The sequence below is a fragment of the Talpa occidentalis genome, unplaced genomic scaffold, assembly GCF_014898055.3.
Source record: "Talpa occidentalis isolate TD23 unplaced genomic scaffold, MPIMG_talOcc4v2.1 talOcc4.7, whole genome shotgun sequence".
Lineage (NCBI taxonomy): Eukaryota > Metazoa > Chordata > Mammalia > Eulipotyphla > Talpidae > Talpa > Talpa occidentalis.
The window spans coordinates 84,773,092-84,798,530 of record NW_023605083.1 but is presented as its reverse complement, the minus strand read 5'-3'; the positions used below and the strand labels follow the sequence as shown (position 1 = coordinate 84,798,530).

General features: G+C 38.5%; 1 protein-coding gene across 1 annotated transcript in view; it reads right to left on the bottom strand.

Moving 5' to 3' along the window:
• CPD (carboxypeptidase D) overlaps nt 1-23,467 on the bottom strand; it is a 56,892-nt gene extending 33,425 nt beyond the window's left edge. The window contains exons 1-4 of the mRNA XM_037495268.2: nt 22,675-23,467; nt 17,370-17,617; nt 698-840; nt 332-501 (exon numbers count right to left, since the gene is read on the bottom strand). Of these exons, the coding sequence (XP_037351165.1) occupies nt 332-501; nt 698-840; nt 17,370-17,617; nt 22,675-23,414 (1,301 nt within the window). The 5' untranslated portion in view covers nt 23,415-23,467. The remainder of the gene's footprint in view (nt 1-331; nt 502-697; nt 841-17,369; nt 17,618-22,674) is intronic.
• Nucleotides 23,468-25,439: the final 1,972 nt, after the last annotated feature.

Genomic DNA, 25,439 nt, shown 5'->3' with positions numbered 1-25,439 from the left:
TTTAATAAATTAGAAAGCTGATAAGACAGCTCTTCAAAATGTCTTTTAGAGAGCTTCTACTCTGGTATTCAGTTAGCTTTGAGGCAATGGTTTACACAGTTTGATCATCTTTTCAAGATTTTAATACTCTTTCCTCCCAATTTTACAATTTTACCTAGTTGTGCTTAGACTATACGACATAAAAACCACAAAAATATTTTTCATTATAAAATAGGAAAAAATCAAAAAACAAGGGAAAATAAAAGCCAGGTATAGTAAATAAAATTTCCTAGACTATAGTTCTAAGACATAAGAAGATCTGATATTCTAAGAGTCTAATTTAAATTCTTACCCAGTTAAAACTGCTGTAATGTTATAAGTTCCAGGAATAAGTAATCTGTGAAAATCACCAAATCTGCCTGTTGTGATATTATGATTAATACCAGCCACTGAGATGGTTGCATTCTCTAAGCCAGATCCTGTTACTGAATCTTTAACAAATCCTTCAACTCCAATGTGAACCTGAAAAAAACAGAATCAAAGTAGACAGTTCAGAGACAATCAATATGGAATGCAAAAGAACATAACCTCCCTGCACTGATGCTAGAATTTCTAAAAAACAAGGTTAAAGGGTATCTACTATAGACTATTACTGATACACAACCAAATCATTTAATCCATCATTTCCATACCCCAACTTTCCAGTTAGCTACTTTACCTTTTCAATCAATGTGATCAGAGACTCACGATTATTCTCCCATTCTTGTTTAAGCTGTGAAGCAGGTGGGTACTTGCAACACGATAGTTCTAGTGTGATTTCAAAACAGTTGGCCCACACATAATTGTAATCTTGCATACCGCCTGTAATAAGATGTAAAAAATAAGTTTACTCTCAGAATTTCACTCTTAAAAAAAAAAGATCAAAAAATCTGTATCAGCCTCTCTGCATGTATAAATTTTATTTTCATTAAATTGTTTTTTTTTTATTTCAATATTTTATTTTATATAATTCTTACATTTTTTTCATCTTTGCACAATGTATGCATTTTCGTTTTGGTTATATTCCCCATACAATTGCACCCCACATTTTGACTCTAGTTCTTCCTTTCCCCTCTCCTCCCCCCCACCCCCAGTGTGTCTCTGGTTTATAGTTGCTTGTTAATTTTGATTTTTACTTTGTATTGATTAGTCTTTTTCCTGGTCTCTTATTTAGGTTTTCTAAATTCCTGCTATGAGTGAAACCATCCAGTATTTTTCTTTTTCTTTCTGACTTATTTCACTGAGCATGATCCCTTCTAGCTCCATCCATGTTGCTGCAAATTGCATGTGTTTATCTTTTTTGAATGCTGAGTAATATTCCATGGTATATATGTACCACATCTTCTTTTTTTTTTTTTTTTAAATATTAAATTTTATTTTTATATTCCCCCATACAATTGCAAACGCCCCATTCTGACCCCAATCCTTCCCCTCCCGCCCCCCACCCCCCAAAAAGTGTCTCTGGTTCATAGTTTTTTGTTGATTTTGATTTTCACTTTCTTATATTCATTTTCCTGGTCCCTTATTTAAGTTTTCTAGATTCCTGCTATGAGTGAGACCATCCGGTATTTTTCTTTTTCTTTTTGGCTTATTTCGCTGAGCATGATCCCTTCCAGTGAAGAAGTTTTTTGAATTATAAAGGAGCCAAAGAAGATTAAAGGAATGAATATACATAAAAAAGGAATATACATAAAGGAAATAAATTTGGTTGATAGGATAAACATGAAGAGAAAAAACATACCCGTTAGTAACAGCAGCAATAATAACAGCTCTACATTTGAGTGTTTACTACATGCCAGATATGTTCCATGATTTTTATTGTAAATGTGTATTAACATTTATTCTTTTTTTTTAATACCTTTTTTTTAAGATTTATTTATTTATTTACTCATACAAGCACTGGGTACAGTCAAAAGCATGGGAGGGTGAGAGAATTCACCAGAGCCAGAGCAGAGAACAGAACAGACAGAAGGACCAAAGTACACTGCTGAGGGGAGCAGCAGGCGACAGGAGAGGTCTGTCGCGCCATGTGGGACCCTCACCCGGCAGCCAGGGATTGAACCGGCACTGCAGAGGCTGCAGGCAGCTTCGCAGCCCAGAGCTCAACTGCTGTGCCACCGGGGAGGCCCTTAACATTTCTTCTTTATAACAACTTATGAGGTAGGTATTACTAGTTACCCATTTTACAGATACGTAAAGTGAGGCACAGAAAGGTTAAGATTTTTGTCAGAATGAGCATGAAGGGTATATACATGATTTTAAAGTTGTGAAGGATATTCATGTTAAAGAATTAAGTGGCTACTATTCTAAATATACTCTCGTTTGTCAAGGGGATGACACGAGAAATAAGAAAAACTACAGATCTAGAGTGAAACAACTACACAAATCAGGGGAGGGAGGAATAAAAGACAACCTTTCAAACATGTTTAATGGAAGAAGAAAGAAAGAGGAACAAGCATCCATCATTAACCACCTTTTCCACTTCTACCCCCAAATAAGCCCACACACACTCATTTCATAGAGAGCCTATTATCATTCCTGTGACTTGATTTTTTTAATAGACTTTATTTTTAGGGCAATTTTAATTTCATAGCAAAATTAAAGGAACCAAAGGTACAGAGACTTTTCTATGTACCCCTGCCCCTATACACACATAGCTTCCCACATTATCAACATTTACCCCACTAGAATTACAACTGATGAACCTACACTGACACATTCCCACTCAAACTCAGTAATTTACATTAGGGTTCACTCTTGGTGTGGTACATTCTATGGGTTTCCACAAATGTGTAATAACATGTTTCCATCATTACAGTATCATACAGAGTAGTTTTACTGCCCTGAAAATCCTCTGTCCTCCTTCTGTTTACTTCTTCCTCCTCTCTAACCCATGGCAATCATTTACCTTTTTACTATCTCCATATGGTTTTGCCTATCTCCAGAATGTCATATAGTTGGAATCATATAGTATGTACCCTTTTCAGATTGGTTTATTTTACTTATAATATGTATTGTTGGTTCTTTCCAGTCTTTTCATGACTTGATAGCTCATTCCTTTTCTTTAAAGATTTATTTTTATTTATTTACGCATACAAGAACTGGGGTGTAGGCCAGAGGTGAGTGTGTGTTTGTGTGGAGGGCAGTGGTGAGATGATTCACCAGAGACAGAGTAGGGAACAGAACAGGCAGATCTACTGAAATATACTGCTGAGGGGAGCAGCAGGTGAGCCAGGAGAGGTCAGCTCCCTGGTGGGGGATCAAATCCAGGCCTCAACAGTAGCGGGGGATAGCATGATAGCAGTAGACTTAACCCCTACACCACCATGGCAGCCTCTCATTTCTTTTTAGTACTGAATAATGTGCTATTATCTGGACATACCACACTGTATTTATCCATTCACCTACTGAAGGACATTTGGTTGCTTTCAAGTTTTGGCAACTATGAATAAAGTTGCTATAAACATCTCGGTGCAAAATTTGGTTCACACCCACTTTTAACTACTTTGGGTAAATACCAAGAAGCATAAATTGTTTGACTGCATGGTAAGAATATGTTCAGTTTTTAAAGAAACCAAGACTCTCTTCCAAAGTAGCTGTACCATTTTGCATTCCCACCAAGGATTATAAAAAGGAGAGTTGTTCCACATCCTCACCAACATTTGCTATTGCCAGTGTTCCAGATTTAGGCCACTGGTATAGGTGTGTAGTGACAACTCATTTAATTCTAACTTCTCTGATGACACATGACAGAGCATCTTTTCATGTCTGTCATCTGTGTATCTTCTTTAGTGAAGTGTCTGTTTCGGTGTTGGCCTATTTTTTAAATTGGGTTGTTGTTTTCTTATTGTTGAATCTTCTTTTAAAAGATTTTTTATTTTTGCATAGAAAAACTGGGGTATAGGCCACCAGAGATGTGGGGGATGAGAGGATTCTCCAGAGACAGAATGGAGCAGAGCAGCTAAGGGAAGCAGCAGGCAAGACAGGAGATAATGCTGTGCCATATGTGGGTTAGCTCCCTGGCTGGGAATCAAACACAGGCCATTGCTGTGGGCCATCACAATGATAGCACTGAGACTTAACCCCTAGGTCACTAGAGAGGCCCTTATTGTTGAGTCTTAAGAGTTCTTTATGTAGTTAGATAACAGTCCTTTATCAGATGTGATGCCCTTTTGGGGGTTGAATAATAAGTCCATTGTATATGTGTGTGTGTGTGTGTGTGTGTGTGTGTGTGTCTCACATTTGTTTCATCCATTCATTCGTCAATGAACATTTAGTTGTTTTTTTGCAATTGTGAATAATGCTACAGTAAACATTTTTTCATTTGCAGCAAACATATTTTCAAGAACCTGTTTTCAATTCTTCTATATATATCCCAAAGCAGGATTGCCGAATCATTGGTAATTTCATCATTAGCTCAAAAAGTTTTTCATAATGGCTACACCACTTTATATTCCCACCAACCAAGCAAAGGGCTTCAAATTCACCTCATCAACATTGCTTTTCTTTTTTCAAAAAGTGGCCATCCTGAGGGTTGTAAGATATGTCATTGTGATTTTGGCTTGCATTTCTCTAATGATTCATGATACTGATCATCTTTACAAATACTTTTTGGCCATTTGTATGTCTTTTTTGAAGAAATACCTATTCAAATTCTTTGCCCATTTATCAACTCAACTTCTTCTTTTGAGTTGTAGGAGTTTTTTATAGATTCTAAATGGTCACCCCTTTTCAGATATATGGTTTGCAACTTTTGCCTTTTCAAGCAGCTGCTTCCCTTGCTGTACAGATCTTTGGCAAATTTTGAGCAAAGGTGTAATTTGATTTGAACTGCCTTTCAAAAAGAGCATTCTGATTACTGGGTAAAAATGACTGTGGGAGGTAGCAAAAAGGGAAGCAGGTAGAGGAATTAGAAGAGAATGATGGCTTAGACCAGGTTGGATGGAATGAAGATGAAGTGGATGGGTCAGGATGTAGAAAGGATTTTATAAAGAATCAAGGAAGACTTCTAGACTTCTGACAAGAAATTATGGTGCTAGTAGTGTGACTGACTGAGGAGATGAAGGAGAACAAAGGAAACAGATATGGCATGTCTATGGCTGCTTTTGGTCCTCTTCTCTTATTTCCTTGGTGCATCATAGAGCCCCATGATTTTAAATATTATCTACAGGCTGATACTGCTGCCTGACCTCTTTCCTAGACTTCAGACTTGTATATCCTATTGCCTGTTCAGTATCTCTAATTGGATATTGAAAACTTAACATCACTTCTCGGCCTTTTGGGCTAAGAGCAAGTGAAAACATATCCTCATCTTCCCCAAAACAGCTCCAAATGCAAACCCTCCACCTTGGTTAATAGAATTTTCATCCTTTCAGTTGATCATGCCAAAAGTCTTGGAATCACATTCCATATCCAGAGTATAAGGAAATTATGCCACCCCTAATCTCAAAATATATCCAAATTCCAAAGATTTCTCCTCGCCTCCAGTGCTTCTGTCTTGGTACAAGCCACCATTCTTTCTCTGCCTGGATTTCTGCAATCACTGTTAATAGGCTCCCTGTTCCTGCCCTTGTCCTTCTATTTTTTTTTTTTTTTCCTCAACAGGGATGCCAGAGTGATTGTTAAAATGCAAGTCAGATGTCTTTTCTCTGTACAGTGACTCCCTATTTCACTCAGCCAAAGTCTTTACAGTGACTTAAGGTCTTATATGATTTGTCCATCTTCTTTAACGTTCTTTCATGTTTTCCCCATCACTAGCTACATTGCTCCCCTTCAGCTCACTGGACGACCAGCTCTCTTCTGACTTTGGGTCTTTGCTTGAACTACTCCCACACTTGGAATGTTCTTCTTCCCAGTTATCCCTACTTGACTAATACCCTCTCCTCCAGCTCTTTGCTCCAGTTTCAGCTTCAAAATAAATTCACCCTGACCTCATTATTTAAAGTTGCTACTTTTCCCCATCATTATCTGAAGCCCATCCCACCAGCACTTGCAATTCCTCCCACCCTTTTCTACCTTTTTCTATAGCACTTCGCAACTATTATTTAGCCTTTATTTTTCCATGCTAAATTATAAGCCACATGAGGGCAGAGCAGAGACATTTATTATGCCCACTGGTGGGTCTTCTAGGCACTAGAACAGAACCTGGTACATAGTAGTCTTCAATAAATATTTGTGGAAGGGATGGAAATAGACTGAAACAGTGGCAAATTAGGACTTCTATTTTTAATGCATTAAATTTGAAATGTCCACTGAAGATCCATGTGGAGATGTCAAATAAATTTTTCTGCTACAATATATACAGGTTTATACCCACCACAAGCCCAAGTAATTTGGTCTTAACTTTTTTGGAAGGCAAGATATTAATTTTTTTTACTTTCTCTTACCTTCTAGCGTCATGGTACTCATTTTAGGCATGACAGGAAATTAGTTAGATGCTGGTTGTCATATCCCTACCTCATCATATTTAGTCATTAAGGTGACATTAGTCACCTTTAGTTGTTGTTGACCTATGATCACCTCTGATATCTGACTTGTATGTATACACATGGATATATATTATACACGCTATTCATCATACATGGCATTTATTAAAGTTTTCCAATTTTTATTACTATATTGGTCAGAGTATAGTGGGCATTGTGTATAAGACACTATCCTACAATTATAGAATCTTGGTAAGGAAGTAACACAGAACACACAAAAGTAACAGTCTCAGAACAATGCAAATGTGAGTGAATCTAAGTTTTTTGCATATGTAAAGCTTAATAGCTGTGTTTAATTACAAACATGTCCAAATCACACATTAGTTACACTAGAAGGCCGTGAAGTAGCCTACTTAAAACACTATAATCACCAGGCTTGAGTTATAGCATTCTTTTACCTTCCCTTAATTATCTTACTTCATAAAAACTTCTGAAATTCTAGCTAAGAGCAATAAGAAAACGAGGTTATAGCAGTATTTTAGAGGGTTATCTACTCAGCTTCTTAGACACAGCTTTAAAAGGAACTGTAACTAGACAGCTTTAGTCAATGACAACATACTAATTATTCCTCGAGCAGGGGATGTGAAGGAAGGTCAGACAAAAGTCTTTTAAAATAAAACTTAATGACTGGGAGAAAATTTTTGCATACAATGCTAATGATAAAGTACTGATCAAAAAATATATATAAAGAGCTGATGAGACTCAACAAAAACAAAGAAAATAATCCAGTCAAAAAATGGGCAGAAGAACTAAAAAGAAACTTCTCCAAAGAGGAAATGCAAATGGCCAACAGGCATATGAAAAAATGTTCGACATCACTTGTAATCGGGGAAATGCAAATCAAAACTACAATGAGATAACCATCTTACACCAGTGAGAATGGCACATATTAAAAAAACTAACAACAAATGTTGGTGAGGATGTGAAGAAAAAGGAACTCTCCTGCACTGCTGGCGGGAGTGCAAACTGGTCCAACCACTATGGAAAGCTGGGTGGTGGTTCCTCAATCTGCTAAAAATGGAGCTTCCATATGATCCAGCAATCCCACTCCTAGGTATTTACCCAAAGGATACAAAAACTTTAATTCAAAAGGACGCCTGCACCCTTGTGTTTATTGCAGCACTATTTACAATAGGTAAGCTATGGAAACAACCCAAATGCCCAAAAATAGATGACTGGATCAAGAAGATGTGATACATAAACACAATGGAATATTACTCAGCAATCAAAAAAGATAAACTCATGACATTTGCAGCAATATGGATGAAGCTGGAAGTGACCATGCTCAGCAAAGTAAGCCAGAAAGAAAAAGAAAAATACCAGATGGTCTCACTCATAGCAGGAATTTAGAAAACCTAAATAAGGGATCAGGAAAAAGACTAATTATAATAAAGTAAAAATCAAAATAAAGAGATGACTATAAACCAGAGACACACTACATGGGGGGAGAAGGGAGTAGGATCAAAACAAGGGGGGGTGGGAATTTTATAGGGACGATAACCAAGATGAAAATGCATACACTGTACCAAAAAAATGATGTAAAAATATATATAAAATAAAAATTTTAAAAAATAAAATAAAATTAATTCCAAGTAAAGAAACTACATTCAGTGGCCTCCAGTACTAAAAATCAAACACTGCAGTGATTTTTTTGTAAATATACAGCTCTATGAACAATCCAAAACTCACAGAGGCAAAACTTCTTTTGTAGTTTCTATCAATGGGAGCAAATTTGCAATGAACAGTGTAAATGCTACAATGGACTATGCCACATCTTTGTAGAATTAAAATTAGCTTCACACTGTGGAATATAGTACAGAGAAAATTAATTAAATCTTAGTACAGAGAAAATTAATTAAATCTTAGTACATTTCACCCAACAACAGCAGAGTACACATTCTTTTCAAGTATACATGAAACAGTCACCAAGATAGATCATATCCTGGATTAAAACATAAAAACTTTAAAAGAACTGATATCATACAAAGTACATTCTTTGACATGATGGAATTATATAGAAATCAGTAACAGCAAGCTAGCAACAAAACATCCTTCTCTCAGTAAAATCTCATAAAAGTGAAACACATTTTCTCTAAGTTTGTAATAACTATTCCTAGAAGGCAAGTAGTCAGTTACATAGGCATCATTATCAGAAGAGTAAATCACTCTTAAAAATAATAAAGTTATCTAACTTAATATCAAAAAGGTTTCATTTACCAACTTCAAGTTTAGTTTAGAATTTTTTATTTTTTTAATTTTAAAATTTTTTTTATTTTTTAAAGATTTATTTATTTATATATACAAGAACTGGGGTACAGGCCAGATGTGCGGGAGGGTGAGAGGATTCACCAGAGACAGAGCGGGGAGCAGAACAGGCAGACTGACGAAATAGACCACTGAGGGGAGCAGCGGGCATAACAGGAGAGGTCTGCTGCGCCATGTGGGACCCTCACTGGCCGGCCAGGATCGCACAGCGCTGCGCTCAACCACCTGTGCCACCAGGGGAGGCCCTAGAATTTAGTTTTTAAATTATCTAAAAATCTGGACACAAATGGGGCTATTAACTGAGTTATGAATAATTTAAGACTGCTTTGTGAGATGCCACAAATAGGCATTATTTGCCATCTGTGTTAAACTTAAAATTTGTTTTTCTAGTATTAAATGTCAATGACTATATAATAAGTATTCTTAACTAAGTAGCTGGTTCAGATCTGTTGTTTTGATTTTTTAACAAAAAAAACCTACTTATACAAAGCTTGAGTTCACTGATCAGTAGGTGGGCCTGATGTTCCTAACAACTGCAGTTACTATCAGATTCAGTTAATGCATCTATTTTTTTTTTAAGATTTATTTATTTATTTATACAAGCACTGGGTACAGTCAGAAGCACGGGAGGGTGAGAGAATTCACCAGTGCCAGAGCAGAGAGCAGAACAGGCAGAAGGACCAAAGTACACTGTTGAGGGGAGCAGCGGGCGACAGGAGAGGTCTGTCGCGCCATGTGGGACCCTCACCTGGCGGCCGGGCATCGAACCAGCACTGCAGAGGCTGCGGGCAGCTTCGCAGCCCAGAGCTCAACCGCTGCGCCACCGGAGGGGCCCAATACATCTATTTTTTTAAGTTGACTGTGTCTTGTGGTTCAACTAAATGATGAAATGTCAGCTTTCCAAACAGTCGTCAGTCAAAGAAAAATTTAATTTTGGGATTGAAGTATTCTCTATAGGCATACCTCAAAGCAAGAAAAGCACTTGACTAATAGTGTAAAGAATCTGTTCTTTATCCAACTTATTAACAATCATAAATAAGCAATACCCTATTACCCATTAGTCTCTCAGGGGACTAGCCAAACAAATGATCTTCAAATTTTATTACAGTAAAATAATTTTGAAAAATATGCAAGACCATACATTTTTTAAATTTTTATTATTTTTATACATATTATTTTATATCATTCTTCTTTTTTATACAATGTATGCTTTCTCCTCTCAGGTGTAGTCCCCATAAAGTTCCCACCACCAATTTACCCGTGCACCATCACCATAGTCCCTGTGTTCTTCCCTCCCTTTTTAAAAACTTTTTAATAATTTTACTTATTTTGTAATATATTTTTTATATCGTTCTTCTTCTTTTTTTTTTACAATGTTAAGTTTTCTCATCTCAGTTATAGTCCCCGTGAAATCCCATCAAGTCACCTGTGCACCATCACCAAAGTGATGGTATGGTACATAGTCCTCTTCCCATCCGTTTTGATCCTACTCCCTTCTCCCCCACTGCAGAATGTCTGTTTTATAGCTGCTTGTTGATTCCGCCACTGTTTTGATCCCTCTCTCTCCCCCTCCCCTGCAGACCATACATTTTTTACATTGGTATCTAAAAGTTTTCATTTTAAGTTTAAATAATTGCAAGCAATGTAATCACCTGCATAATATAAATTTTTATATTTTAAGTAACTTTTATATTATTTTGGATTATCCAAATATATAAAAATACCATAGTAATTTGATTCCTATCATCAACTATTTGAAACTGTTCTTGCTGCTTGACTAGGTCTCCCAGACTCCCTGATGCCCCCTGCATCTTTCCCCCAGAATGAGGGGCCAAACCTCCACCCCCACCCATGTCCTGAGCTAAGGAGTATGGGGAGGGAGAGGAGCAGAGCAACCAAGGGAGTTAAAAGTTGTAACACACGTGGCCAACCAGTATTCTTCTTCCTATGGACAGTGACCTGCACAGACAAACTTCTCTCTTTCCATGGGCTTGCACTGGTGTAGTTCCTGCAGCTTTAGTTACTAGCCTCTAGTGCCCCTCCCTCACTCTGGCTCTTGACATTTTGGTGGTGGATAATGCCAAATCCTGTGGCTCTCTAGTCTCCTCTTCAGTGGGCTGCCCAAGTTGTTCAACATGTGTAGATGACTCAGGGTTTGCCACCAGGCCTCAACAGGCCAGCTCTCTACACATTAGGCCAGCTTCCTGCCCCCAGGTTTGCCCTTAGGTCCCAATACCTGGGTATGCTACAACTGATTGCCCCAGGATCCATCCCTTTTTACTTGCTGCTGGCTTTTTCCTCCACATGTGCGGATGGCTCTAGTCTTAAGAGAAAGTCTAAAGAGCAAATTTTTCCTGACTTCCCTCAGTAGATCAACTACAAAGTATCAAACTGAATTATACAAGGACCTTATAAATCTTTCTTAGAAAAAAACTGCCATGTATATTTTAATAAGAAAAGTATTTTAGAGTGTGAGAATATAGATTGAAAATTTCCATTCTAAATTTAAATTTGGAGTTTACTATTGTTTAATAAGACTATTTCAAAGGAATAAATTTTGGTTTCTGTGAATGATTTATAATAAATTAATTACTAAGTGATAATTTTGTATTCTTTGAGATATTTTTAAAGCTAATGAATGAAAAAAAGTCTCTTCTTGAAAAAAAATTCCCCATTTTCATATCCTTTAAATTCAAATTCACTTCGACAGAATCTTAACTGAACTTCGTCTTTGTATTCTGAGTAACTTATCTTATGAAAATCTATTTCCTTCACCACTCCCGCTGAATATATATTTGCTAATGACATGGCTCACAAAGTTAAACTAAATTACATACTCCTGCATCTAAGTTGGTAAACACTATCTCTCACACAGCTTTGTACTACTTTTTTAAAAAACTGCTTTCCCATTCTCTACCACCTGTATTAAAGAGGAAAAAAAGAAGAAAAAGCACACTTAATTTAGACATTGGATCTGAAGATTTAGGGGCCAAATCATAAAATAATATTTAGTGTTTGGTTATCAACCTTTATGCTCCTGTCATCATATTACAAAATACACAACTGCATGGCTCCTAAAGGTCAGATGTTATATAAGGCTATTATTTCAGTTTACTAAAGCAAACTTGTGACTCAAGTAGAAGCAAATATTGAATATTGTTTTACCTTTTGGCTTTCCTTATAAATTAGGCAGCAGATTAAATAAGAAGAAAGGGAAGAGATCCAGGCAGCTCTTATACAAGAGCAGAAAAGACCTAAGGTACTTTACTAATACATCTTTGAGTGTCAATAGTGTTCTTAAAACAGACTGAGAATTAGTATCTGAATTATCAGCGTTCCTTAAACATCCCAATACAAAATGTCAAAGCACATTCACTTTGGAGGTGAAAAAGCACTCACCTGTTATATGAGGGTGTGTGTGTGTGTGTGTTTTCTTGCTGAACTGCTGAATTTCTGGCTCCAAGCACATACACTTTGGAGGTGAAAAAGCACTCACCTGTTATATGAGTGTGTGTGTGTGTGTGTGTGTGTGTGTGGGTTTGGGGGTGTGTGTGTGTGTGTTTTCTTGCTGAACTGCTGAATTTCTGGCTCCAGGTAATTAAATTATTCCAGGAAATAGCATCAGTGCAATTTTCAAAATAACGTACATTACCATATGTTTTCCAATTATCTTATAACGTCTAAATCCCTTTATCATATCTCTCTTCCAAGCTCCAGAGCCTATTTCCCAACTGCCCATTAGAATTTGTGACCAGTACTTTAAGTAACACCTCCAATTTTTACATACACATTCCTCCAGTTGGTTTTTACTACTTCCTTTATCAGTCTTGTCCAGACTCAAAACTTCAAAATTTTATCTTTGGATCCTTTATCCTGGTGACAACCTGCTCGACCATCTAACTGAAGGTCAGTCCTGCAACTCTTCTTGCATATTTCATACTTCCTTCTATTTTCTAAAGTATCACCCCTCTAGATAAAGCCTACATCTTGGAGGGAAAAAAAAGACCTCATTCTTATTGACAGAAAAACCTCCCTAGTCTCTTTTCCTCTAGGACTCTTCCCCTACCAATGCATTCTGCATAAAGATAACTATAGAATAAATTAACAGCATACTATCCTTACTATCAAAGAAGTCACACAAGCAAGAGACAAAAAACTACTCACAACATAAATAGAAAAGCATTATATGACGGTATAAACAAAAGAATTCTAGAAAGGCAGGAGAATGACAGTGACAATTATTATAGGAGAGGTTTGAGAGGAGATTACAGCTGAATTGGAGAAAGGCACTCCAGAGAATAATCCAACATGTGAAAGTTCACATTTGGGGGGGGGAAAAAGTAATTCAGTGGCAGGAGAGAAGATAGGAGAGTAGACTAGAAATGGAGACTTGAGTCACAATGTAGGAAGTTCAATATCAAGCTAAGTAGTTTAGACTTGATCTTATCACGATGTGAAACAAACTACAATATAGGAATGTTTTAAATTATTATACATTTGCTATTTTATTTTTAATATGCAATTTTTAAAAAGAAGTAACACATGGCAAAAGTGTGGAGGAAAAGGAACCCTCCATTTTTGTTGCAAATGTAAACTGGTCTAGCTCTACGGAAAATAGCATGGAGGTTTCTCAAAATATGTCCTTACTGGTGTTTTGTCTTCATGATCTAAAAAGTGCTGAGAAAGGTATCTTTAAGATCTTCTTCTGTATTTCTGGATTTGCCTGTTAATGTCAAATAGTATATTATTTCAGCTCTACACTCTCCATTTGATTCTTTTCTGTATTCAATAGATTCCAACTTTCTGGTGTCATATGGTTTAATCTATATACTCTGTTTAATGACACAGAAAATGCTCCTCAAGAATAAGCTTTTCCATTTTTCACCAAATCTATTCTCTTACACTGTTCAAAACAACTGGGTAATTGTTTTCCGTATGCTCTTCACTTTCTGTCAGCTATCTACTTCAAGCCAAATACACCTCAATTTTTAGAGTATATTAATGAGGCTTAGTCTGACTTCCACTTATACACAGAATAGTTGCCCATATGATCAAAAGAGTTTATAGTCACAAAAACAAACAAACAAAAATTAATTTCATTATACACTCTCTGGTCACATTTCATACCTGTCTACCTGTAGTTATAAAAGGGACTGAGGAGAAAGACTCAGTCCCAAGTTAGCAGTGCCTTAAAAGGACATAAACATAGCTTTATGCCAACCATCCCGACTAATCATAGATTGCATAGACCCCTATCAGCAACACAAAGGCCTGATAACTATATTTCTGACCAATTTCCCATCTCAATACTCATTCATATGATAAGGAAGGCAATGTTAAAGTAGGTCAGCTGGGATAAACTTTTGTGGCTTAGTCCTCATTGGAAATGACATATAAACAAAGTAAGACAAAAGAAAAAGCCTAAATAAGTAGTTCCTCCTTATCTGTGGTTTCACTTTTCACAGTCTCAGTTACCTAATACACAAAGGTAAATAACAGAGCATATAGATTTCAGTAGTGAGATTTCAAGCAGTTCCTTTTCTCTTTCTCTCTTTCTTTGTGTGTGTGTGTGTGTGTGTGAGAGAGAGAGAGAGAGCACGCACACGTGTGAGCACGAGCATGTGTGCACATGCACTGGAATTCAAACACAAAGCTCTGTTCTTAGCCATTATACTACACTGCCTTCTAGAATTCTTCTATATGCAGGAAAATAAAGTATAGCAATTTTCTGCCCAAGAAAATTTCTAAAAGTTACACAAAATTGTGATCTTAAATTATATAATTCCAATTATAAGTAATATGGGATTAATTACCCCTTTAGAAATGTTAACAAGTTGAAAAAAGGCAATTTTTAAAGGTCTTCAAGTTTCATTAAATTTGCTTGGAAATAAAACATACTAAACCATCAGATGATTTTTATATCTTCAAAACTGTGAAATAAAAAAAAAGATTGGTAGATAAAACATACACAATTCATTACACTGTGGTTAAAAAAATAGAAGGTCTGTTCCATGAATATGTTCCGGTTAATCTCTTACAATAAGACTTGAGCAAAGGAATGTGACTATTCACAGCTTTATTAGGTTAGTCATTCCCTAGAGGGATCTTGCAGTTTTGAGAGACATGTTGAGAACAGTAAGGTTCACCTACATAGGCAGCTAGATTTGCTGAGTCAACACAGGCAATGAAGGTAAAAGTGCTGAGGGCCAGATAAACCCACATTCCATATTAATGCACTGTTGTCTGATCTTTGCGAGCAGGAATCATCTCTATTTTGCTCCCATAGTATTCCCATATACTATAGGACATGGCAGATGCTCAGTAAATATTTGCTAAGTGAATAAATGATACTGCACAAACTATTTCCTCTCTTGGACCTTGATTTCTCATAAAACACAAGAGTTAGATTAAATCAATATATTCACTTTCAGCTCTAAAAGCCTATACTTCTTGGAGCTAGAATGTCAGATTACATCACATAAAGTATCAGTAAATTACTCCAGGACATCTGGGTCTGAATATATCCCTAGTCATAAGGTTTCACAACATCTTACTCATTGCAGTCCCATATAAGATAAACAAAATAGATTTGCCCTGTGGAAAATGTTCAATACTGCTAAGGTAGGAAGAGACAGAAACTGGTTGATAGAAATAACATAAAATAATCTGATCATTCAGCTAAAACAGAAGAAAAGGTAATGCTTATAAAAGCAATAAAAATGGTAGTAGCAAAATTTAGCTTCCTGACATGTTCAAATAATGAGAAAAACCTGGTATTTAGTTTAAATAATCTTATTTCCTGTGAAGGCGGCACACTTATTTCTTAAAATAGTACAAAAAAGAGTTACCTTCTTTAATCAAATGTCAATTAGAAATTGCTTTCTAATTTTTACAACTTTCTCCAAAATAGAAGTGAATTATTTTTAACATATTATTTTAACATCTCAAATTAATAAAGCAACTTACTACATCACAAAACCACTAGATCATGAAGTCAGCTTTTATTAAATATATTTGAAGACTGTAATGGAATTAATCACCAAAGTATGTTCTTATTTTATTTTATTTTTTTAAAGTCCCTTATTGGCCTCCTTGGTGGCCTAGGGGTTAAGTTTCAGTGCTGTCATCTCTATGGTTTAGGTTCAACCCCCGGCCAGGGAGCTAACCCACATATGGTGCAGCAGACCTCTCCTGTCTCACTCCCTGCACCCCTTAGCAGTGTATTTCAGTGGGTCTGCCTGTTCTGCTCCCCACTCTGTCTCTGGGGAATCCTCTCATCCCTGCACCTCTGGCCTATACTCCAGTCCTTTGAAACTAAATAAATAAATAAATTTGATTTGATGTAGATTAAGTCTGATTTGAAAAAAACAAGTCCCTAATTAAAAAAAAAAGTTAAATAATTTTCAGTTCACCTCTAATTGTTAAGAGCAGAAAGTTTGGCTTCTAAAATACTTTAAACAAGCATATGGATGCTTGTTACATACAAGAAACAGTGGTAGAAACTATACAGGAATCAAAACATTATAAGGTATCAAGGCCTCAAATTTAGAACCCAATTTGGTACACACTTCTTGACAAAGTAAGTTAGTGACTTCAATAAAAACACGTTAAGAGAAATGTCATGAGACACTTTATGACTGACAATAAAAAGATAAGGAAGACCTAGGCCATTTCACCATGGACAGGGTCTAATAAGAGAAAAAGTTATAGTGATGACATTTCTATGGATTGACTTGTTCCTTATGTTTACTCTTAAATAGTCTAACCCCGCCCATAAAAACAGAGAAGGTATTATTCGACAGATATCAAAAGTTTAAAAAGCTTGAGAGCTGATTTCTCTAAAAAGAAAAGGTAAATAGGGCCTCCCCTGGTGGCGCAGCAGTTGAGCGCCAGTTTGTTCCCCAGCTGCCTAGTGGGTCCCACAAAAAAAAAAAACAAAAGAAAAGGTAAATAATTCAAGCTTGTGTTAACAATTCTTTAAAAAAAAAAAAAATAACATTCCAGATGTTTTAGATGGTGAATCTGATTCACCATCATTAAAAAAATAAAGTAATGATTATGGTTGTTTTAGACTGGAGAAACTAAAAAAGCACAAGACCCAAATATAGTGCTTAAACCTTGACTGGATCTGATTTGGAGGAAAAGGAGCTATAAAGAATACTTTTGGGAAAACAGAGGAAATTTGAGTTATGGACAGCATGTGAGACAGTGGTGAATTATTATTCATTTCTCAATAATGGTTATGGTACATAAGTTATGGTACATAATTGTACACAAAAATGTCCCTAAACTTTGGAAATAAATGTTGAGCTGCTTACTGGTGAGTGTCATAAAATCTGCAATTAACATTTGGCAGCTTTGAGAGGGAGAGAGAAAGAGCACGTGTGTGCATACATTTGGAGTAAGATAATGATAAATTCACATGAAGGATGTGATGTGTTTGTATAGTTTTCTTTCAATTTTGCTGTGGATTTGAAATTCTCAAAATAAAGATTCTTCAAAATTAAAATTCTTCAAAAACTCCCGTTTTTCAGTCAGAAAAATGTTAAGAAAGCTAAATGAACAAAGGGAAATACAGAACAAATACTGTGCTTTACATACCTTCCACATCATACCAATGTGCACCATTTGTGATCCCATCTTTGAAAGTCTCGTCTTCATCTCCTGGGCAATGGGGCGCACCAGTTTTCATTATGGGGTGGTTTGAAGCATAGGCTCTTGCCAAGTATTTAAAAACTTCATCATCTGAGGTTTTACTATAGATTCCAGTAGCCTTATGTCCTGGAGAATCATCAAAAGGATAGCTTGCTACCACTGAGCCACCATGCAGATTTCCAGAAAGAATAAACCTTTGAAAACACAAGTAAATTACATATTACTTTTAAAAAGTTTAGAAAACACCATGTATTTAAAAAGTCTACAACAGCTTTCATAAATGAACTCAGTTATACCTCTCTTGAAGACCTAGAAAACACCTCTATCAGCTGTTATAAAAAATCAATAAAAGAAAATGAAAAAAGCATCATAAATTTAACAAATTTCAGTCAAACTATTTTTATAATTCAAGTTAACCTCAAATAACTTTAAAGAATTTTTCCATGATTGAAAAAGTAGCTGAAGAACCCAATATAAATTTTTATGTATCAGGACAATCCTATTCACTGAATTCCAAATTCATGTATTAGGTTAGACAATATGAACTTTCCAATATTCAGCCATTTTTTTACTTACAAAAATGACTATTTCATACAGTTCAACCTAATGCTTGTATTTCATAACATGCAAAGTTTATAAAGTGCCTTGTATAGTTACCTATTTGCTGACTATATGAATAAGGTAAATAGCTTTCATATTTACTGTCCAAAATTTTTAAAGATAGAGAATCTAATTTAAAACAGGATGTATTTTGCCTCAAATCAGTTTCCAATACACTACATTCACATTTTCAAGAGAGAAGCCACAGTTGAGAATATTTGGGGAAGTAAGAGAGAGACTGCTTTCAGAGAAAAATACAGCACATAAAGACTAGTCCTCCATTGCACGACCATAAAGCAGTTCTCTTTCTAGGCCCAAGATTTCTGAATGAGTCATTAAAAAATAAATTGATGTAGATAGGGCTATTCCTATAAAAGATGGGAACCAATTTACAATTTGGTTAAATTTATAAATATAAAATTACTTAAAGTTTATAGTGAAAACTAAGGCAAAAACATGCTCAACTTCTATTTATACATCTTTCCCCTCATATAACAGTTCAAACTATTCATTACTATGAATAGAGATTAAACACCTTTCTCTTTGAACTCTAAACTAAATTTTTCTACTTTTTTCTGCCCTTTTGTGGTTGAAAGGAACTGACTGACAAATTCTAAAGGGGGTTGATATATAACATTTCTTTCTACATACTCAAAAGAAAATTAAACACATGGTATGTCTAATTTGAAAGATTATTTTAAGTATGATCAGTACCACCCATATCAGAGATCAAACAATGAAAATTACTTGTAACAAAGATTCTGTTCATCAAAAGACAGAACTTAGCCAATAAAAACAGTGATTAAATACTAGACTATTGAAAAATACTAGTTAAAAACTAATATAATTATAATTAGCACTCTTCCAGACACCAGAGAATGTTATTTGGCATAGCAGCAACAGCACAGCTTCAGAGCCAGGCAAATATGGCGAACAACATTTGGTCTCCCCAACCTGTCAGTTGCCAGTAATATAACATGATCAGAAGTAGTTACTCCCTGTAAAGTCATTGAACCCCAATTTCTCTCTCATCTGTAAAACTGGGATTAATGCTATCTGCTTTCCAGGTTTGTTATGAGAATTAAATAAGATAATACACATACAACATCTTCCAGCACGACTGCATTATGGCACCTACTCAACAAATGTTTGTTCCTTTGGTGAGATCCAGCATCCTACTCAGGGAATCACTGCCTTGGGGACTATCATTCCACTCCCTACTTCCATTCCAGCCCCCAGATGACAGAATGATACAGAACAAAATGTATTCTAACATGGTAACTCCACCATAACCATAATTTATTTCCTCCCACTGACTTTGGGAAAACTACAAGAAGGCAAACCAGTTCAGGCAATCCATTCAGTAACAAATGTACTTGAGTATCAAGATTCTAGGCACCAGGGGACATATCATTGAAAACACACACACACACACACCCTCAGGGCATTCACATGCTAGTACACAATATTCTAAATAAGTGAAGCATGCTACTTTAATTACTTATTTTCAATTTAAACTTTAAAATCCAAGGTGTCTACTAAATGCTGCTTTTCACTTTATTGGACAGTTCTTGCAACACATCTCAGAAATACCATTAAAATGGCCTAACTGGACATTTCCAAAAGAATGAATTATTTGAAATTTACTTGAGTGATAAAGTTCAACTAATTACTTAAAACTACAAATGCCATCTTTATAATAAGAGTTTCAAGAGAAAGTGACACCTTTCAGAGTGGCTATAACATTACTGCTTTCTGTCTTTGTGAAGCCAACTTTGTATATCAAGAAAGTACCTTTAGGGGCCTCCCTGGTGGCACAAGGGGTTAAGATGCAGCACTGTGAAGCTAGCTGCAGCCACTGCAGCCACTGCAGCACAAGTTCAATTCCGGGGCAGGGAGGTGACCCACATGGCGCAGCAGACCTCTCCTGACTTGCCCGCTGCTCCCCTCAGCAGTGTATTTCAGTATATCTGCCTGGTCTGCTCCCCACTCTGTCTCTGGTGAATCCTCTCACCCTCCACATCTCTGGCCTGCACCCTAGCTTCTGCATGCATAAATAAATAAATCTCTAAAAAATAATAATAATAAAGTACCTTTATTTGAAAGGTAGTTTATGGTTTCCATTCAAATCAATCAATTCTCTTAAGTGTTTCTCATACATGAATCCAGTATCATATATCTATCATTCCTTGCATAAGATTTAGAGTTGCTGTTAAGTATATTAAAATTTATAAATAAGGGTCTATAAATTTTATAAAATTAGCCTCTAAGTTGTTGCTCTCCAGCTAACCATATAAATGAAAACTTAAGAGAACCTGCTGTCTCACAAACTAAATTCTAAAGATTCAGGAAACTGTTGCTATATACACACATGACCCCCAAAATAATCTGTACCCACCTTCGACAATATAATGCTTTTCACAAACATACCAAATAGAGTATTTATGCATTAACCTCCTATTGAAGTCTAAGCAGGTATATTTAACTAAATAAGTGCAAAAATGGAGGTCAAATAAATTGCAAAATCTTAATCACGGAATTTAAAATCTTGTTATTTTCATAAGTACACATCTTAATTATCAATAGGAAAAAAACAACTATTGTATGAAATGTAAAGTGAAACAAAGAAAATAAACTTCTATCCTAAGCAAGAGGACATAAATCTTAAACATTTATATATGCAAAATAAAATCTATTTCTTATATAAATGAGTGAATAGCATATTAAGAAACTATCCAATTTCTTATTCGATTGTCTTCCATAGCTACAAAACAAAATGACTTACTTTGTAATATCAATTGACATACAATCAGCTTTCAAAATCCTCACAAGCTCTCCTCTTTGAATTAATTTATAATCATTAAATACTGGTAATATGAAAAAGCTAATTTAGATTAGCTTAATCTAAATTTAAATTTCAAGTTTTTAGTATAGCCTCAAGGTGACCTGTCCCAAAACAAAGTTCACTGTCATTTTTGGTCACAGTGGAACTAATAACGGAAGAGAAAAATTTAGTCACAGAATTTATACCCCTGCAAGGGTTATAATAGAGCATTTTAAACAGGTCATTTAAGCATTGCAAACGGTATGCGTGATAGATACATAATCTCAGAAAAGTTCTGACCATAACAGCTGCTGACAGTTGAGATGTTCTTTCATGTTCTAGTTCTTATACTAATGGTCAGAGGTCATGATACAATTCTCTTTAAAGGTGAAAAATCGTTCCAGAAAAGTGTATGTGAAATTAAAAATCTACAAGGGATCTTAAAGGGAGGAGTAAAGTGAAAGGTGGAAATTAAAAAGACTCTGGAATTGTCATAATACCCACAAATTTTCTAGACCTGCCACATATGACTGAAATCTTGTTAAAGAAATGATTCCAAGTTCTGCAGAGAAAGTTCTTTACTCATGATTACTTTTATCTTATCTGCCTCTCAGAAATCTTCCTCACATCAAGATGGAAATATTGACTAGCTTTACAATCCTTTTGAAAGCACAAAAATGGGGGATATGCTGGCAAAGCAGCTGTTTGAAAAAGAGAAGAGATGATGCTCACTTCGGACATGATTCCATCTGGAGTAAGTTCCCGCTTTCTTTATTCCTCTATTTTTTTTTTTGCTGAAAATCCTACCCATCTCTCAAGATTCAGTTCAAGTGCTACCTCTTCCACACAGATGATCCATATTATTGCACCCATACACATGTTGCTAGTAGGAACAATTCTTGTAAAGTTTAACTGGCTACATAAACACACCTCAGATATAATATTCTGTTGTTATATACCAATTTCTTGAGGTCCTCGTGCTTCCAATTTTTAATTTTTTAAACATCGCATTTCTTAATAACACTTAAGGTATGTGTTAAATGTGACATTAGCCACTAAGCCTTAGCCCACTAGTAAACTGCGCACATGGCATCAGAAACCCTTCAGAGAATCTAAAAAGCAGCAGCTCACAGATGAAGATTCCAGATCTGTGCAAGTTCTCCAGTCATATCCATATGCTCCTTAGCTGAGTCAGAGGTAAAGACTGGAAGAGAACCAGTTTTTGTCAAATAACCAAGAGGAAGACCCAGGGAGTGTCATTTATCGTTTCTAGGCTACAGTCTTCCTCTTCACTGACTAGGAATCAGCCTAAGTCTCAGCCACACTATGTAAATTATTTAACCACTCTGACCCTCAATTTCCTCATATGCAAAACAGGGATGTTAGTGGTGTCTGTTTCAATGCAATGCACGGGAAGCGCTTACCAAGGTGACTATAGCAACAGCATTACTGACAGCTTATCTATAAAATTAATCAACTGACTTAGGCTCTTCTTCAGGTCTCTTCCATCTCCGGCAGTCTACGGTCTATGTAAGAGTAGGTACCAGAAGGCCAGAAGGAATCTCTCCTCCAGTCAACCAGATCTCCTTACACCTCTAGAACAAACGCCAGCCTCTAGACAGCGCTTCTGGACGGTTAGCGTTCACGGGCGGCTAAGCGGCCTGGACCCTGTTCCGTTAAGGGGTGTAGCCCTTCACCTCACTACCTCCACCCACCCCCCAGGCCTGCAAGCCTTGTGGGAGCGCCCACGGAGTGCCGGACCCAGCCTCTGGCTCCCGAGCCGCACCGACTCCCGAGGACCGAGGGAGGAGGGAGGGCCACGCTCACTTGTTCCTGCGGATCCAGTCGATGAGGGCGCGCACCTCGGGCACGTCGTCCAGGGCCGGGGGCTCGCCGGTGCTGAACTGGTCCGGGAAGCTGCGGTTGAGGTCGCGGCCGCGGCTGTTGTCGCGGCCGCTGGCCCCAGGCGGGGCACTGTCGCCGAGGCCGCAGTCGCCCTCGCGGGCGCGCTCGAACCCGTCGGGGTTGAGGCTGGGCAGCAGATACACATCGGTGGAGTTGAGCAGGCGGACGAGGCGCGGGTCCCCGCGGCGGTAGCCCGCCGCCAGCTCGCGGGCCAGGTAGACGAGCACCTGGCGCGACACGGTCTCGTCGCCGTGCATGTTGCCCACCAGCTTCACCTGCGGCCGGCCGGGCAGGAGCGGCCCCGCCGCGTCGGGCCGGGCCTCGCCGTCAGGGGGCGGCGGCCCCAGGCCCGCCGTGAGCCGCAGCACCCACAGCGGCCGGCCCTCCACCGAGCTGCCGATGCTGAAGAGGCGGGCGAGGCCCGGGGGCCCCGCGGCCGCCGCCTCCCGCAGCGCCGAGCCCAGCTCCTCTTCGTGGTAGTAGCGGTCGAACTGGCCCTCGGCCGCTTCGGCGCCCGCGCTCGTCGTCGTCGTCGTCGCCTCCGCCTTCTTGATGTGCGCGGCGCGGGCCGGGCTCCACAGCAGCAGCAGCAGCAGGAGCCCCCACAGGAACCCGAGGCGCCCAGGCCGCCGCAGGGGCCGCGCGCCCCAGCCGCTCGCCATCTTCCAGCCGCGCCGCTAAGCCCGGCTCCGCTCCCGCGGCTCCGCGCTCCGGGAAGCCGGGGCCCGCCGGATCCCCTCCGCGCCTAGCAACCCCATCCCGCCCTCCGGCCCGCGCCAATCGCCGGCCGGCCTGCTGCGGCGTCACGCCGGGGGCGTGGCTGTCCTTAAAGCGGCCGAGTCGCCCCGCGCGCGCTCCCTTGCATCGCGGACCAGCTGCGGTCGCCAAGAATCCTCCCGCGCTTTCCCTCCGCCCCCTTCCCGCTTCGGCGCTGGCTCCGCGGCTGCTCCTCTCGCTCCGTTTCTTTATGGCTTTTCCCGGACGTTCTCACCGCCCTTTATTCTGAGCGGCCTTACCCGCTCCCTTCCTATCTTTGCTGCGGCGCTTCCCTGCTGCACTGTAATGCTTAGAACGGAGACTCGAGTCACAGAACTCGGAAAAACCCCAAAAGGTTCTAAAGACCGTATCTTTGAGACCCAAAGGACGCCTCAGCTCTTTCCACTTTGCACCCTGCGGACCAGAGTCGAATATTCGCCCCGAACCCAGCGCCCCGCAAGTGACTGAAGAGAGCGGGACGGGGCGCTCGAGGGGGCGGAAGGTTCGCTACCTCACAAGCAGTCCATTCCATTTTCGAGTTTCCGTGTGGAAAGGTTTCTCCTTTCTGTTCAGCGGGAATCTGCTGCTGGACTATCTGTGTGTGAGTGTATGTATTCCTCTGGTGTCTCCCCTGGTTATTTCAGGGCAACTAAAAGCCGGCGTGTGCTGGTCTCGCCCTCTGTAAGCAAATTTCATTTCATAGTTCACTTTCCCACTTCTCACACCTCTTCTGAGCAAGTTGTTTGTTTATCTGGAGCCTTCGAATGACATTTTAAAAGCAGCAGGTGTGACGTTTCTGGAAAGACTTGCTTGGCGAGTATAATTTCTGAACGCCTCAATGCTCCATCAAAGCTGGCATAATCAATGTTTTATCGTCTAGAGAAGAGGCCTATTAAACTGGTCTTTAAAGTAGACTTTAATCGCTTTAGCTTGCAGAAACACAAAACCTCACACGATCCTTTTATCAAGTGTGAAAGTCTACCCATCTAAAATCATTGCAATAACTTCTGTATTTCCTTCTTTCTGACTGAACTCTAATACGACTGATAAAGAGTTCATGCATTAAATATTTACTGAACAACTAGTGTGTGCCAGAGCTAGGCACTGGTAAGCAATTCACTCTGCCCAGCTAGAGACTGGATATAGTTTGTGGTTAAGTGCTACAGTAGAAACAGGGGAGCCCAGGCATGGGAAAATTCATTCAACCTGAAGAGGAGGAAGAAGGAAGAGAAAGTGGGGTAGGGTGAAGTGGGGGGGGTGGGGGAAGGCAGGGAATGGGATTCTGGACAGAAGGAGGGAAGGAGGCACAAGCACAGAAGTCTACAAGGCTTAAAAGCAAATACTGCACATTCTGGGAACTACATGAGCAATAGGATTACTGAGGTGAAGGAGCTCACAAGTATGGAAGAGATCTCACAGGACAGCCAAAGAAAGAGAACCAAAACCTAAAGAAGCTCAGAAGCCAGGCTCTGGGGAGCACTTGATATAGAAGGCCATGGAGAGCTACTAATGGATCTTAAGTTAATTTAGAAAACTCCCCCCTGAAAGTAACATATAAGTGGAATGGAAAACCCAAGATTTGAGACTGAGAAACCTGTAAAGAAGATACAATCCAAGAAGACAGGATGAGGCTCTGAACCCTTGAGGGCAGTGCCAGTGGAAATGGAAGAAGGAAATATTTGGACTTGAAAGATCTTTGGGAGGGAAAGTGGACTGGACCTGGTTGGGAGAGAGAAAGAGAGAATTGTAGGTTGATTTCAAGTTACAGGCTAAGCAACTTGTAGATATTTACTGGGGTGTATAGGACAGGAAAAAGTACAGAATTAAGTGAAGATGATGAGTTTAGCTAAATCACATTGATCCTGTGAATGCTGCTTCTCCATACCCCATTTGACCTAGTCTACGTCATAGGTAGCAACTGCAAGTCATCA